The sequence below is a fragment of the Falco rusticolus genome, chromosome 8 (genome assembly GCF_015220075.1).
Source record: "Falco rusticolus isolate bFalRus1 chromosome 8, bFalRus1.pri, whole genome shotgun sequence".
Lineage (NCBI taxonomy): Eukaryota > Metazoa > Chordata > Aves > Falconiformes > Falconidae > Falco > Falco rusticolus.
The window spans coordinates 17,504,564-17,520,279 of NC_051194.1; the positions used below are offsets into that span (position 1 = coordinate 17,504,564).

The 15,716-nt window shown below is 38.2% G+C and overlaps 1 protein-coding gene across 1 annotated transcript in view; it reads left to right on the forward strand.

Moving 5' to 3' along the window:
• Positions 1-4,448: 4,448 nt before the first annotated feature.
• The window catches only part of DOCK2 (dedicator of cytokinesis 2), a 197,715-nt gene continuing 186,447 nt past the window's right edge, over positions 4,449-15,716 (forward strand). The window contains exons 1-2 of the mRNA XM_037398282.1: positions 4,449-4,662; positions 14,868-14,951. Coding sequence (XP_037254179.1) covers positions 4,620-4,662; positions 14,868-14,951 — 127 coding nt within the window. The 5' untranslated portion in view covers positions 4,449-4,619. The remainder of the gene's footprint in view (positions 4,663-14,867; positions 14,952-15,716) is intronic.

A 15,716-nucleotide genomic window follows, 5' to 3' on the forward strand; every position in this document is an offset into this window, starting at 1 on the left:
TGGCATTTATATGGAAGTTTAAGGTTACTTCGTTTGATTCATTATATTACAGTTTAAGCTCCCTCTAGTGAATGGGTTAGCCGCTTTCTGAGTAAAAAACTCAGTAGTTAAGATGAAAGCTTTTTAAGGCTTCTCCTTTCAAATCCATTAAGGAAAAAAAATCTTGAGGAAGAATCTTACAACCCGGTGGGTTTTAGGTTTGACAGCTTGATACACTCTATGTTAACTTCCATTGGTGCTTTGGAATCCAAGACTCCCGACATATCTTTGTATTTAAACAGGTAAACTTCAAACTCAGGTCAGATACTGCTAGTCAGCACTGAGATAGTAAAGGTAAAAATGCTATATAAAGATTTTTTTAAAATTATTTGTCACAGCTTTGGTCAAATTGCAGTTTCATTTGGTAGCTTGCGCTGTACTAGTGGTGCTGACTGATTTTATTAATTTTTTTCTCTCCACCGCCACCAGAACACTTCTAGATTGTATACAAATGTACCTTACAAATAGAGTTTTGAGTTAAAGCATCTGTTGTAGGAACATGATGCTGAATGTTAGAGGTTTGTGGTGGGGGGCAAGGCAATCTCTTCCATACAATTTTGTCGGTAGCTTTTGGAGGAATTATGAACTACATGTCTCTTTATGAATCTGTTTAATGTACTTGTCTCCACTTTTTGGACATGTTGTTTAGAGTTGTGCCAGTTCAGAAGTGATGACTGGAGTTTTACCTATGACTATGCACGTGGGTGACATTACCTTGTCAGTCATTTATCTCAACATGCTGAACTGCAACATTCTGAGTCACGGCAGAGGTGACTAAAGATGTGGTAAAGTGAACTTAAATGAGCTTATGTGGCTTGTTGTTTTCCAGTGCAGTTTGAACTTGTTATCAGTCCATTTCCACCTAAATTTAGGCACGGCCTGTTGCCTGTTGCTGTTGAACAAAGTAATTGTAAATCCATGCATTGTAGAATCTAATTGCATCACTTCATCAATCTAAGAAATTTACTATCTATCCAAATATTGAGTCTCTTATTAATGAGGTCTCTATAAACTGAGGATATCTTATGTCTTGTTAACTTTTATTAAGATATTCCATGATATTACAGGAACTGATGTATATCCATTGAATAGTTCTTATTTTTCTTGACTTTGAAATAATACTACATTGAAGAAATCATGCTTTTCATGCTATAAAATGTTGAAGGAAACCTTTTTTTTTTTTTATGCAGATGGTCAAAGTTAACTGTGCTTGCTGTCACTGTACAGTGAGATGCAAATAGCGTAAAACAACTAAAGTACCTTGTTTAATTAGAGGAAAACCTTCAGTAACTTGACATTGGATGCATGTACTTTAAATGGGAGTACCAAACTATAGATTGTCTACTAAGACAGTAATACATTGAGCTACTTGGCGTATCATATTTCTGGGGTTTTTTTTTCTCTAAAAAATTGAATCAACTTGTTAATGCTACAAATAAAACCAGCGATATAATTTCAAATAAAAATGATTAGGAGTATCTACTTGCCCCCCAAAACTACAGTTTTACCTGTGCTGGTGTAGTTTACTTTGCATAGGTAGCCTTTATCATCTTAAATAATACACACGTGCTTACAAATCTTTTGCAGGATTACAGCTATTAGGTGCGGGAAGATGCCTGGAATTAAGGCTTTTGTTGTGCTATAACATAGTTAAGGTATTGTACTCAAAGCGTATGAAAATACTCTCCATATTTTTTTTCTACTTTTCCCTATCAATTGCTTTCCTGCAACTGTGGTCACAGATCTTGGTAGATAATAGAATGTAGAGCCAGTTCTACGCAACCGCTGTATTCTGTGTAATTTTTTATGTACAAGGGAAACGGGCATAGCTAAAAATCGGTAATTAGGTAGTCAGCATTTTACAAGAAACTCTTTTCTGGAATTGATAGCGATATTGAAGCAACAATTTTCTCCCTTCTTCTGCCTGGCCCCCCAAAAAGGTAAGTTACACCTGTAAATGCCTGAGGCAGCAAGATTTTTCTTTTGGGGAAGTGGGGAATTTTCTACTTGCCTGTAAAATTTGTGCCTTGAAAAAGACTTAAAAAAGACTGGAAGGTACATGAGTGTGATGAATCATTACCTGTCTGCTCTTTCCTGTGGAATTGTAATGTGGAATGGAGGTTATACAAATAAACCTACGAATACCTGGAATGAAAACCTCCACTGACAAAGGTAACTATTATCTGCCTTAATTCTTTAGACCTGCGTTGGGCTTTGTCCTCTGCTGTAGGAACATGGGGTTGTAGGGTTACCATGCATGCTTTACTCTGTGAATGCATTTTCCTCCTAAAGCTGAAAAAAGTTTTTGTTGCTCAGTCTATTTGTTAGAAGGTTTAGCTAAGACTTAATTCAGACACGGGTGAGGAGATCGTCTTGGTGAGCTTACAGGAAAGCGGCCGTAGGTGCTCGTAGCTGATGAGTTGTAAAAGCAACATCATGAAAGAACGAGAGGGGGAAACAACAGCAGATGTGTGCGATGCTGAGCGGGGTGTGGGGGAAGGGGCTGGCAGGTGGGAAGCAGCGGTGGCCTCAGAAGCTTTGGTTCTCAAGTCACAGCGTTGGTGGGGAGTTGGGACGGTGGGAAGGGAGGCGTGAGCTCTGAGGTGGGGACAGGGCTCTAATCTTCTTGTGTACGGTGGCATTTAGATGTCTGTGCTCTGCACAATCAGCTCTTAGATGGAAAAGATTCGGGGCATCAATTGCAAATTGGATCCAGTTTGGAGGTGAAATTTCCATGTATCATTTATTTAGATAATTTCTTCTCAAAATATACAGTTGTATTAAATTTATTAGACCCATATGATGAAGGATGTTTTTAAGTGAGTGCTAGGAAAGAACAGTTTTTCTCTGGAGTTTTGTATTACAGAGAGTCATAACGAGGAAGAGCAATATAGAACAAGAAAACAAATGGAAGTCATCACCTTTAGGTCCAACAGTGTGTAGGGAGGGGTGATGCGCTGCAGTAGGGGTTTGGAGGGGTAAGGAATTGGTTGTTGCTGGTTAGGAAGTTCTTAGTCAAAATATATAGGAAACTAAAAGGTGAAACTGTTCAGCCTCAAAATCTTTTTTTGATACCTAAACAATATAAAGTGGCTGCTCCATGGAAAAGAAAGGTTTAGGATTTTCAGATGAAGCTGGTTGTAGATGGAGATACTCTGAGATGCTCGGAATCTAGCTCACTTTAAGGAACAACATGAATTGCAGTGTTATTTTAGGGGGGAAACAACTATCTAAAAAAATAACTACCTAAATCTTTTTGCTAAACTAGACATGGTCAAGATTAGGGCAATTCAAGCAAATTGGTGGTAAATTTTAAGGTACTATTCCTCCAGAAATTACCAGAATTCCATGTGCAACAAGACAGACTGGCATTCTCTGCTTCTCATGACTGCTGGTAAGAATCAAGAACTGACATGTCATGTGTTACCAAAAATATCCTGAGGGCTGTAGCACAGCACTGTTAAGTAGTTCTGGTAAACAATGATTGCCAAGTTGACATGTAATATCCAGAGGACAGGATTATCTCATGAATTTATTGTACTGAGCAGGAGGTAAAGAAACAGTAAATTTGTTAAAAGCATTTTCTCTTATTTTTTGGTGTTTGGGGTGGGGTGGTGGGTTTCTCACGCGCCCCCCCCCCCCCCCCCCCCCCCCCAACTCCAAAACTCCAAACTATAAGTAAAGAACCTGAATGAAGGTGACATACTTGTCTTCAATTTGGTATGTTGTCCTTAATCCAAATTTCAAACAACTTGGCTTGATCTTTGCACATCCAAAATGTCATTATTTAAGTTAGCTCACGCAGCAGCCTGTGTGAAAATAGAAGGCTGTAAACATATAATAAATTGCTTTTTGAAGTTATGCCTTTTACAACAAGTCTTGAAGCAAATGCTGCTTTGTTTAGAGAATAAAGAGAAACTACTTTTTCCTCTAAAGGTAAAATTACAGAAATAGAGGAATGTGTGCAATTTGAATGTGGCTTTATCTTCACCTCTTCTTTTTCTCATGAAAAAGTAGCTTGCTAGAAAAACAAATCCCCATGCCAGGACAGGTTAGAAGAAAGTAGGTTCTAAGATGTAGTGTCTCATAGAGTCAAATCTTTAAAATCTGGGTTTTGGTGTCCTTTAAGAAGTAAGGCCCCCTTTGTGTTTTGACCTGAACTAACCAATGTTTAGAGCTTGTTACTCTAGCTGGACTTTAAACACAACAGCCTTCCAGCTTAGATGTTAAGTTTAGGGATGGTGGTGCAGCGGAGGACTTGGGTGGTGTTGCTCATTTTTGCTTGCTTGTGTGTTACAGCCAGTATCATGCAACAGAAACACCCAGCTTGGGATTCCCCTCCCCCATGAGGCTGGGGCAGAATATCTTGAGTTGAGAAAAGAGGAAGGAAGCTCCGAACAGCAGCAAATCTCGCAGAACCCTCACAGCTGCCTCTGCCCGCCTGCTGGTCCTCAGTGAGGGCAGCTGGCAAACGGATTTTGCTTCCAGTGTTTTTATTTGTTACCCATCTGGAAGTCTACATCCTATCGATCTTGGTGTCCTTGGTGGTGGGCATCCTTTGGAGCCTCACGGATTCATGTATGATGGCAAGATGGCAGAAGACAGACAAGAAGATTGGCGTGGGTATGTAACTTGGTAAACTGCCGTTTGACTTTTGTCTTCATAACTTATGAACAGGATGTGGGCAGGTGTTTTCTCTAGTGTGATGAGCTAACACCCTCCACTTTACCATCTTGGCTTAATTGAAACGATCAATTTTGTACAAGGTTTTAATCTGTCAAACAGAATGACAAGTACATGAGTGTCGGTTCTTTTACTCTCACAGTAATGTGGCTTTTCCCATGTTGATATTTCAGAAACAGGCTGAGTAAGTAGCGTGTTGTATAATACACAGCAGCTAGAAGTTATGGGGAAGAAATGGAGGGGAAGGGGAATCCTACAGTTGCTTCTGAGAGGCTGTCAGTTGAGGTTAGCATTACAGAAAAGCTTGTATATGAGTTGGTAAGTAATGCTTTGTGGAAGGAAAGTTATCTTCCAGCATTGATTTTTCTTAATGATCGATGTTAACTTGCATAAAGGACTGAATTGCTGTTTACAAAAAAACCAACCAAACCACCAACACCCCCCCCCCCCCCCCCCCCCGGCCTTAAAATTAGGAATCAAAGCTAAAGCATTTGAAAGAAATGTTCTGCTGAAGTTAACTGCAGGTTCTCAGTACAGAAGACAGTTAATCTTGTGCTAAAGTTTTATATTATCTACTAGCATGTAGTTATTAGTCTGGAATCCCCCAATTCTTCTAAAAGACATTTTTTATTTTAAAAAGGCCATAGTATTTTGTGATATGCATTAAAACCAAAAAACCTACCCAACTGACTTGATCAAATGAAATAAATCATCAAGGAATTGATAAGAGGAGAAGAATGTCTTCCTGTCCAACTTTCACGTGCAGCAGTGGCAGAATTTTGAAGTGGAAGTAGCCTACTCTGGTGGCAGTTTATATTACAAAATAAATGGCGTAAATATTTTCCGTTTCATTTTTACGAATAGTACAGAGTACTTAATTTTTGCACTTATTTTTGTGAAACCTATTCATTCAGGAGAAGATGACAGGATTCGTTGGATGTGGTCTTTGTATACTTATATTAGTGATGGATAAAATCTCATGGATAAAAGTGCTAGATACTAATCGGTTATTCACAGGAACAATATAAAACAAGCTTCACTTCTAGCAGCTTTTACAAGGAACATTTTGCGTCAGGGTGATTTCACGTGAGTACAAAAAAGGCTTGGTCATCTTGCGCCATGATTTTTAACATTATGGGAGCCAAATAACCTGACTTGTTGATAAATGTGATACAGGCTAGTGATTTTCTTGCATGTACCTCTGCAGTGGACCAGCCCACCGAGTTTGACCAGTGCATGTCCTCTGAAAAGGCCCTTGGTTGTGATCTCTCTCACCTGCTCAGCAGTTGGTCTGACGTGCTTTGTTTACAGGGAAGTTTTGACTCTAACTTCATAGCTGATATGGTCACTGGCTATACAAGAATTACAATCCAGTGGGGTGTTTTCATGAATACTGCAGTTGATTTCGATTGAACAGTTCGCTGCACTATTTGACTTAAAATACAACATTCAGAACATGCAGGTTTGTATAGCAGTAGTCTTTTCTACCTCTGATCTAAGAACGTTTATTTCAAATTAGTAAACTTTTAACTGAATCACTTATTGTGAACACTTTCAGTGGCTAAAAATAAATCAAGTATTAGAAAATAACATTTAATGGCTATATGTTGTTACTGTTAAGTTTAAACTGCGATAGAGACAAATTCAGGAGCTCTTAGAAACTCAGGAGGACTAGGTTTTATTTGATTTGGTAGCAGACCAGTGCTGTGGCTCTTCAAATATTGTCAGCTCTAACAACTATGGCACTCATTTTGGAGTGTGGCTTGTAGGGTGGTACCAGTGCAATAACTACTATGTGCAGGTACCACTTTCTGAAATGTGGTCTGCTACAAATATTGCTTCTCCTCTCACCCATCTCTCTGATAAGACTTGTCTCCTTCACTCTGGTTATTTGAGTTTACAGCAGAGACCAGAATCATAAGAAGTCTGATTGTTACAACTGCTCGTGTGCTACAGACACATTTGGGTTACTCATGTTACCCACTTCACTGAATACTCTAGAAATCTGTTGTATCGTGTGGATGAGGAGTCCTGAGACTTGGGAAGCTTCCTGGTGCCAACACAGTGACCTGTAACTTGTGGACTAGGGGTTAGAACTAACTGAAAGACTAAGCTGCTGTCACATAAGCATTTAGGGCACAAAGGATAGTTTTGTATCAGGAAGAGTGAAGACAAAGGTAAAATAAAATGTCAGGTTGGTTGGTTGGTTTTTTCCATTTGCAAGTTTTTAAAATTAATTTCCTGCTGCAAATTAAGAAGTCGGTTAGCACTTGACTATCTGTTGAGATAAACTTAAAGCAGCAAACAGCCACTGTTTGACTAAAATAAATTGGCAGAGTGTGAATAATGAAAAGAGACTATCGAGTGCACCAAGTAGGATATGATGCAATTGATTATCTGTATCTTTAAAGAACTTTGCTAGTGTTCAAAAGCAGACCGCAAATTTATCAAAGCTTTGATACATTTCCTATAAACAGGTAGAAGTGATATATCCAGTTTGTGAAGCAGCAGATGGACTTCTGCTTTACACTCTGACAAGTCTCAAAGATGATGCCTTTTCCTTTGTATGCATAAAAGAAGTGAAGTAAACCTGGTTAGCCACAAAGTAAGTTGCTCCAGAGCAAAGACTGTACATCCTTGCCTGTGCAGGACGAATAACGGGCCAGATAAGATTAAGCCTACTTTTGACAGAAATAATCCCTAAAGTTTTTATGGCTGTGAGGCTTAGGGTAAATATATTGAGTTTGTAAAATTTTTAGCTGGCAGGCATCAGATCTCAAGGAATCCATGACATGAGGCATTTCAAAGCTGGAAGATAACAGTAGGTCTTCAATATTGTTACCTTTACTTTGACTATACATTCCCTCTACTGGAGTTACCGTAGCCATAACAGATTGTTTTTGTTGCTCTACAAATTTTTTTAGTTGTGTCCTCCATGCCTATTGAATTTCTCCTTAAAGAAGGGTAGGTATGACTGTGCTTTCCAATGGGAAGTCTAAAACAGAAAATCATTTAATATCTAGAGTAGGTCACAGGGGAGAACAGGCACTGCAGCCCTGGTGGTATTTCCTTTAACCTGTGCTTGCTCCCCTGCATTCTAGGCCACAAGCCTATGTGTCAGTTTGACGTAAAAAGAATCTGTGCAAGCCGTGTCAGTGTGTGTGTGGTAATACTACTACCGCTTGCTGTTTCTCCCCTCATCCTCAGTAAGTCCATTTCCTGGGTTAAAAAAGGTTTTTCCTGTTAACTATAGTATTATAAGTATTTTTATACTTGTATGTAAAAAAATCACAATTGTAATGCTGCGGTCTAGTCTGTCACAAAGCAGAACAGGGAAAATTAGAACAATAATCAAATGGACTTTCCAACAGTAACAGAATGCTAGTTATGTAAGTACTCCTACATGTAACCTTTTCTTGTGGGTTGTGTTCAGTAGGGAGCGTTCCATTTCTGCTTCTGCACAATTGCTTTAAGTTAATAAATAACTACAAATTCAATAAGCTCTAGCTTATACCCAGGAGTTCCTTTTCATAGCCAAGCTGTTGGCTCACAGTCTGGTTTATTTTCCTTTATCTTGGAAACTAAATGCATTAGTTTCATCATATAATTTGGTGAGAATAGTGGGAGAATCTTTCAATCAGAATAATTTACAAAAACAAAACCAAAACCCTCAAACACACATGTACACATATGAGCACCAGTTGTCCTGACCTGTCCCCTGCCCCCCCCACAACCCCCCAAACCAACCAAATAAAAAAACCCGGCCAAACAACAACAAAAAAGCAACACCCAACCCACAACTCAACCCAAAACTAAATCAATCAGGGAAATAGTCACACCGAGGATTTAATTTTGGAAGGGTGTTCAAAGAGGCTTTTGGAAATTAAGTAAGTTTATGCTCTTAGAACTTGTAGGGAAAGTAGTGCAATTGCTAAATTTTAACTGTAGGAAACTCATGGGGTAATAAGGCTTTGGAATATGGGGTATTGACAACTATAGTCAGAAATGAAATGTTTTTTAATTATTGTAAGGATGGCTCTTGTGTCTAGGAAAATAAATATAGGCAAACTGAGGCTCCTGAGACAAAGTGTGAAAGTTGACAAGCTTTTGGAATAGTTGAGACAGCTTTTTGACCATATAGAGCTATTTTGTTCTCTGTGTTTTCAGAAATCTTTGGTTTTAAGTCTCTGATGAACGAATCTCATGTTGAATTTCTGTCTTCTATTAGAAATGTGCCTGATGCCTTCAGTTTCCACTGATGAGCAGAGTTTTAGCTTGAGAGTGCTGGGCCCAGCCTGCTTCGTTGAGCAGTAGTATGCTGAGTAGATTTGGAAAACCACACAATCCCTTGGTTATTGTTGAATGCAGGCTATGTGCCCACATTAGTATTTTACTTAATTAAGCAGGATACTCCAAGATAGCTGAAATTGAGCTTTGCACTTGGAAACCATAATCCTGATTTTACACATGAAGCTTGTTTTTAGTCTTGAAGTTTTCCCAGCATAAATGTATGCTGCTTTTATGGACGGTATAAGAAAGAAAAGTCGTGGCAGCCTTGTGGTTTGGGATGACAGTTTCCTAATAATGTGCAAGATGAAGTGTTTGGAAACTTGTTCAGTTTGGAAAAGTGTTCAGACCTTGAGGAAACTCACCTTGAGGAAAAAGTTACAAGCTGAAAAAATACTGTGCTGGCATGCAAAGTTCAAGTGTCAGACTTACTCCTGTACTTCTGAATCTGAAAATGGGTAGTTGTTGATTTGAAGTGTAAGCTGGGGGAGGAAAAGGAGTGAGTAACTTCTTTGAAACTGTAGAAAAGAATATGTTCAGCTTGAGTGTGAAGGGCTGTGACTGGCTTGTCTGATTTCATCTGCTGAGGACCTCAGAAAATTATTTTACATCTTTGTGAAATCTAAATAGATTGAGCTGTAAGGGAGGCAGAGCTGTGTTAAGAGTAGGTTGCAACCCCTGAACCCAACAAACTGTTCTAGCTGCTTGGGAAACAACAAAAGGTAAACTGCAGGAAGATGAAGGCAAAGCTGGGAAAGGAATCTCTTTATCCATGATCTTCATGAAAAGGAAAAAGCCCACGTAAATACTCTGTTCTTTATAAATACTTTTGAGAAAAATGACCTTGCTACTCTTTTCTATTGAAAAGGTAAAGAGTCAGAAACAACATCTTCATAGAACTAGTTGGGTATGTTAGAACTTCCTGGTTCTTATAATCCATATGGGCTTTTTTGTGTTTAAGAAGGAAAATAAGTAGCTCAAGTCAGCTAAAAGCTCTATCTGGCCCCAAGGTTAAGCATGTGAAGAAATCTTTATTCAATTGTTACCTGAAAGAATGGCTTGCTATCTGAGAGCTGAAGAGCTACCCTTTGCTGAGCATGGTTTGCAATAAATTAAATTGGCCTCTAAGCCACGCTGAGCTTTGGTACATCTCTGACCTGTGAAATATTCATTAGAACTGCTGCCATGTCATGTTTGTTATAAGCACACTTGCTCTATGAGATTTTTGGGGAGTTCATTACTCAGAATACTAGAACGCAAATTTTATAGGTTTCTTTCCAGAAGTCAAGAAGTCCTGTTACGACTTCATAATACTTTCACATGAGTCTGTGTGCTTGCTAAGTAATTTAACCCTTTTTTCATGAGAGGAAAATGGTAACTGAACACAAAAAGTTGATCTGTAAGGAAAGAAAGTACTACTTTTACATTAATATTCATGAAAGTAGAGCTGTAATAATTAAAAAATAAAATGGAACAGGATTCTTGCTGAGGCTATTAATTAGAAATTGTTTGAATATGCAAAACACTTCAAGAGTTAGTACATAAAAATCATTCCAAATAGTCCTGCTATTATGGTAAAGTCACATTAAGAGCAGCAAAGATAGACCTTGGAAATTTTTTTTTCAAATTTAGTTTAAATGGGAGTGTGGAAAATAGCCAAGGAAACCAACTTGAAAGTTAGCTTATTACTAAAAATGTGCCTTAATATGAAACGATGTAATGCTTGTATTTATTATAAAGAACGGGGCAGAGGCTTCACATGCAAGAAAACAGGCAGAAAAGACAAGTAGGAAGATTAGGGTAAAAAATGGTTTCAGTGTTGCAGGTCTGTGGGATTCTCCTTGCTCGCCGATCCCATCTTTTGTTAGCTTACAGCCTGAGCATGTGAATAGCAACAGTCTGATGTTGTTAAAGTGCATGAATACTGAGGACATCTAGCTTTCCAAGGAAAGGATTCTGTTAACCTGGATTACTGTGAGTTTTCTAGAGTGTTTTGTGTGTGAATGTTCCCAAACAAGGTACAAAGTGTGGTATTTTAAAATATTTTTTCTGTGTGTCATCTTCTAAATTGAGGACATACAATTTAAATTATGAAGTGTTAACTGTCTCAATCTGTGGTTGTTTGAATTTATATTTTAATAGGAATTCTACTCTGAACAAAGTTTGACTATTCATTTACCTTGTATCTTGGAATGTCAAGAGAAATGTCCTCTCCCGACATTACTCAACTTTGGAAAACAAGTTTAATGAAACAGGCTTCATAGCCATGCCTATATTCAACAGCATGCACACGTATATATCTACTGGGGGAATGTGCATATCGCACCGACAGCTCTGGCTTTAACAGATAGGTAGGAACTAAATGGAGTCATAGCCGTTCCCTTCAGCCTTCATGCTCACTTTTTGCTACTCTGATCGATGCTGGTAGATGTCTTCACTGCTGCTCTGGGTGCCTGAATGTGAGTGTGGTGGTAGAGTCAGACATGGAAGCTTCTTAGAGTAGTTGTCTTTACAGGTTGTATTTTTTTTGCTGAACAAGAAAGGGTTCTTTGGGCATAGCTTTGTGGGAATGATGGGAATCGCTTCCATCTTCCTGAGGTACAATTCAAAGCCCACTTTTGCTTGGGCAGAGTTCAGTTTGGAAATTTTTTTTTATGTTAGCAGTTTGACCTGGTACATTTTAGGCTTGCTTTCTGAAACAGTATTTCTGTTGCAGTGTACTGGCTTTCAGCTTGTCTCCCAGAGGAGCTAAACCAAACTCCTGGAATCTAAGGGCATTTTGCATTGCTGTTTTTGTTTGTTTTCTGTGTCCCCTCTGTGTGTGTGGTTGTGTCCTGCTATAAAATTATGACTGAGGTTATGGTGATCTCTAGAAAGATAAGTCTTATTCTTTGCTTATCCAGGGGGAAATTTGCTAACTGTATTCTTAATGAACTGTAAAGTCCGTATTTAGGAACACTGCCTTAAGGCTCGAGTTCTTGTGCATTCTCTGTGCTGTTCTGGGAGAATATGACAGCATCTGTGTACAGACACACCACTGACGGGAACACCTTAGCTTGATGCTGGTTGCTGTGGAGGGGCATATGCTGTCCCAGTCTCTCCCACTAATCTTATTGCCATGATGTCAGTTGCTCCTGAGGTCAGTAATTGCTACGGGGTTTAGAGTGAATGCCGGGGTCTTTAAGCAGGCCACCTTCTGTGCCCTGAGGATACTGTCTCATTTTGTATTTATACCTGTGACAGTGAATGCCAGGGAGTAGTGTGGTAGGAAGTTATTCAGACTGATTTGAAGGGGCTATTATTTCTAATGGCTGGAGAGTTTATTTAAAAAAAACCCACAAAACCCAACCCCCCTTATTTTAAGTATCTTTCAAAAAAACCCAAACCTTTAAATAAGCACAGCTTATATAGTATTTTTGAAGAGCAAAATAAATGAAATATGTGTTTGTACGCACAAAACTGCACACACACAACACCAAAGATATCAACAGAGGGTGGAGGGAAAGGGAACCCTCTTCTAGGCTGGTGAACTCTGAGGTTATGCTCTCAATATAAGACGGTCAGAGTTTGTAAGGGAAACTATATCGGTCACAGTTGACTGAAGACATAATTTGGTATAATAGTCAAATTTTTATTCAAAAATGAGCAGATGTGATAGTTAAGCTGTCTGGTGCTGTAGATAATACATCTGGATGTAGCTGATGGTAGGTTGTTTGACCATAGAGGTTTTTGCAATGGTATATGGGAGAAAATTTCTTATCACAAAATATCTGGGTAGGTCTATAGCTTAAACTTTGTAAGGAGAATTGTTTAAACTCATCCTACCAAACAATCAGAAATTCTAACAAGCAAAATCTTTTCATGACGTTTTCCACTTACTCATTTAGAAAGTCTTAGCTGATCAGCCACTCCTTTGTCAGTTTGTTACTGCACTTTTCATATGATGAATTATTCTTGAATTAAGTTTCTGAGAGAGCAAAAGCAAGCTGCAAGGTGAATATATGACTCAGTAATTTGCATCTGTATTTTGGAGACAAAATACAACTTTAAGTAGAAGCAGTTTATAGTCACATATCTTAATCTGTACATTTCAGGTAAAGAGTAAGAGCACACACAGAGTCTACTGGAAATACCTCTTTAAAGGTTGTGATAACTTAGGAGGGCTGTTTGCTATCTTCCTTTTCTTGAAATCTGTTTCAAGACTAATGAGAGGAAGCCAATCAGAACATAAGTACACATGTACTACACACACCTACTACTTAAATTGAATTTTGTGTTGAGCTAGGGCAGTTCTCTGAGGATCGGCGTGGCAGTGTTTTCAAGATTCTTTTGAAAAAAATGGCTGAATCTGGACAGCAGAGCCTTACTTGAAAGTTTTTAGTGTTTGTTTTTTTCCTCTCTTATTTTTTTTTCCCTCCCATTTTATGTTTAATGGTTCAAGCCCTGCTCTAACTAATCAGGAGGAGGAACTGGTGGAGAAGGCTTCTTCACATCAAGAAAAATAAGAACTTATTTTTTGTCCTATAAGCCTCTTAATTAAATCTGAAATTCCTTCCAATTTTTTTCCAGTAATATAATTAATGTAATGATGGCAAAAGAAAGAAGAAACACAATGCATGGAATGCCTGAAAAAGTGAGGAGGATGAATCTGTTTAGCTCTACACTCCTACCTTAGGCATTGTCATGAAAGGCAATTTAATTTGAGACTTTAAACATAATTTTAACTGTTTAAGTAAAATATGTCATTAGTGTACATTTTGGCCTAGCAGAGATTAATATCCTGCTTTAGAAGCCTGGAGGAGGGAGCAAAAGTAATGCAGGAATATACTGAAGACAGGCTCAGCTTTCTAGATTGGTTTTCCCCTAGTCCATAATACTACAAGTTTTGATGCTTTGTATATGTGGATGGGTTGGGACGCTGCCATGAGAAAAAAGAGAAAACTCTGCCAGCTGATATCTTTACTGCACAACAGAGGTCATGTTTAATAGCTGGTGTATTGTTCCTGCTTCTACAATGTAATTGTGTGTTCAGCCTTACATATTTTAATTGGTTTCCCTGTGTGATACTAGCTTTTATAACCACTTCAACTGTAATGCTATTGTAAAAGTCTATAACTAAGCCCATGAAGAAACAAAATATACAGAACCAAATGCTTACCGTAGCAGCCCACATCCTGCAGCCCTAGAATGTAAGAACTAGTTAAGAACCCTAATTTCTTCAATGCTGTTTGGAACTTAGCTGTTTCCTAACCACATGTAGATATACTTCTGATTAGAACACTTCTAAAATCTTGCTGTTCCTGTGTTCTTTTCAGAATGATGAAGTACAGAAAATGATGAAACTTTCTACTGTTTCCATGTGATACAGAGTTTCACGTTAAGGTGAAACTTCTAAACCCAGGAAAGAATTCAGTTAAGTTCAGTTTTCATATGTGTCTCTGCGCCCCTTCTCACAAGTGTAGCCATAAATTTCTGTAAACAGGCCACTTAAATTCTTAGACCAGTATACTAACAATTCTGAAGCACAATGAATGTGTATATATTGAAGACCTGCATCTAAATAGTTGCTTTTAAATCCTGTGCAGAGCAGTTATGATGAATAGCTTGTTTTCATGTGTATGCTGGTTTTTTTTCAGTTTGTTTTCAGCATTGGCCATTTTCAACACCTTTGTATTATCACCAGAAAAGCAATTAATTAATGGTAATAGATGAAGCTTCTTGATGGAATTATGTTTCTATTTGTTTATTCTAGTGTATTTATCATAGTATCAGGATCTTAATAACCATGCCTGGTTTTCAGTTTAACTGCGGTATATGGCTGTATTGAAAAACAGTATTTTCAACCTTTAATTTTTCAGCTATGTACAATTTCAAAGGCACAGGAGCATCCCAACTGCCTCTACAGATTGGTGATGTGGTCCATATCTTGGAGTCCTGTGAAGGTAAGTCAGTTGTATTGGTTTCTCTGTGTGAATAACTTAATCCTTCTACTTCCCAGCAATTCCCTGTGTTACATTAATGCCCAGAATTCTTATTTGTATTAGTGGTGGCGCTCTATTTTGCGGAAGAACCTATTCATTTTGGGAGAGGAAAAATGAGAAATTTTATGGTTCATGTGGTTTTTTGGGAAGCCATTATCAAATGAGGAAGTCATTGAGGTGAACGTTGAGTTTGTGAAGTTCATGCCAGCTTGTAATATACCTGGTGGAACTTGCATTAGATTTGATTGAGGTTTTAATGGAGTCCATTTTTGCTTCTAAACTAAATATTTCTTGCTAGAAAATATTCAGCACCCTAGTCATCGAATAATATAATATGGAAATCTAGTATGTTTAAGTAGTCTGTAGGTCAGCATAACAGAAACATTTTTGAAAACCATCTGACTTGCTGAACATCCTAAGCAGCAACAGTCCGAGGCAAGTCACGTACAATAGACAGTCAATATGCTGATCCAAACTGGCCATAGTTGGTATGTGGAGGTATCTGACCAACTGACATAACTGTAAAATAAATACAAGCAGCATGCATTTGTGAAGCTGAATTCATAGTCGAAACTGTAGTGATACTGTATTTCTCCATATTAATTTGAACTGTACTGTCACAATCTTACTGAATTCTCTCCCAAGTCTGCTGAAGCTACTGAAGTTTTTATTAGTATAAAGCAACGAGGATGCAATTATTATTGCTAACTCAACAGTTAGGTATCT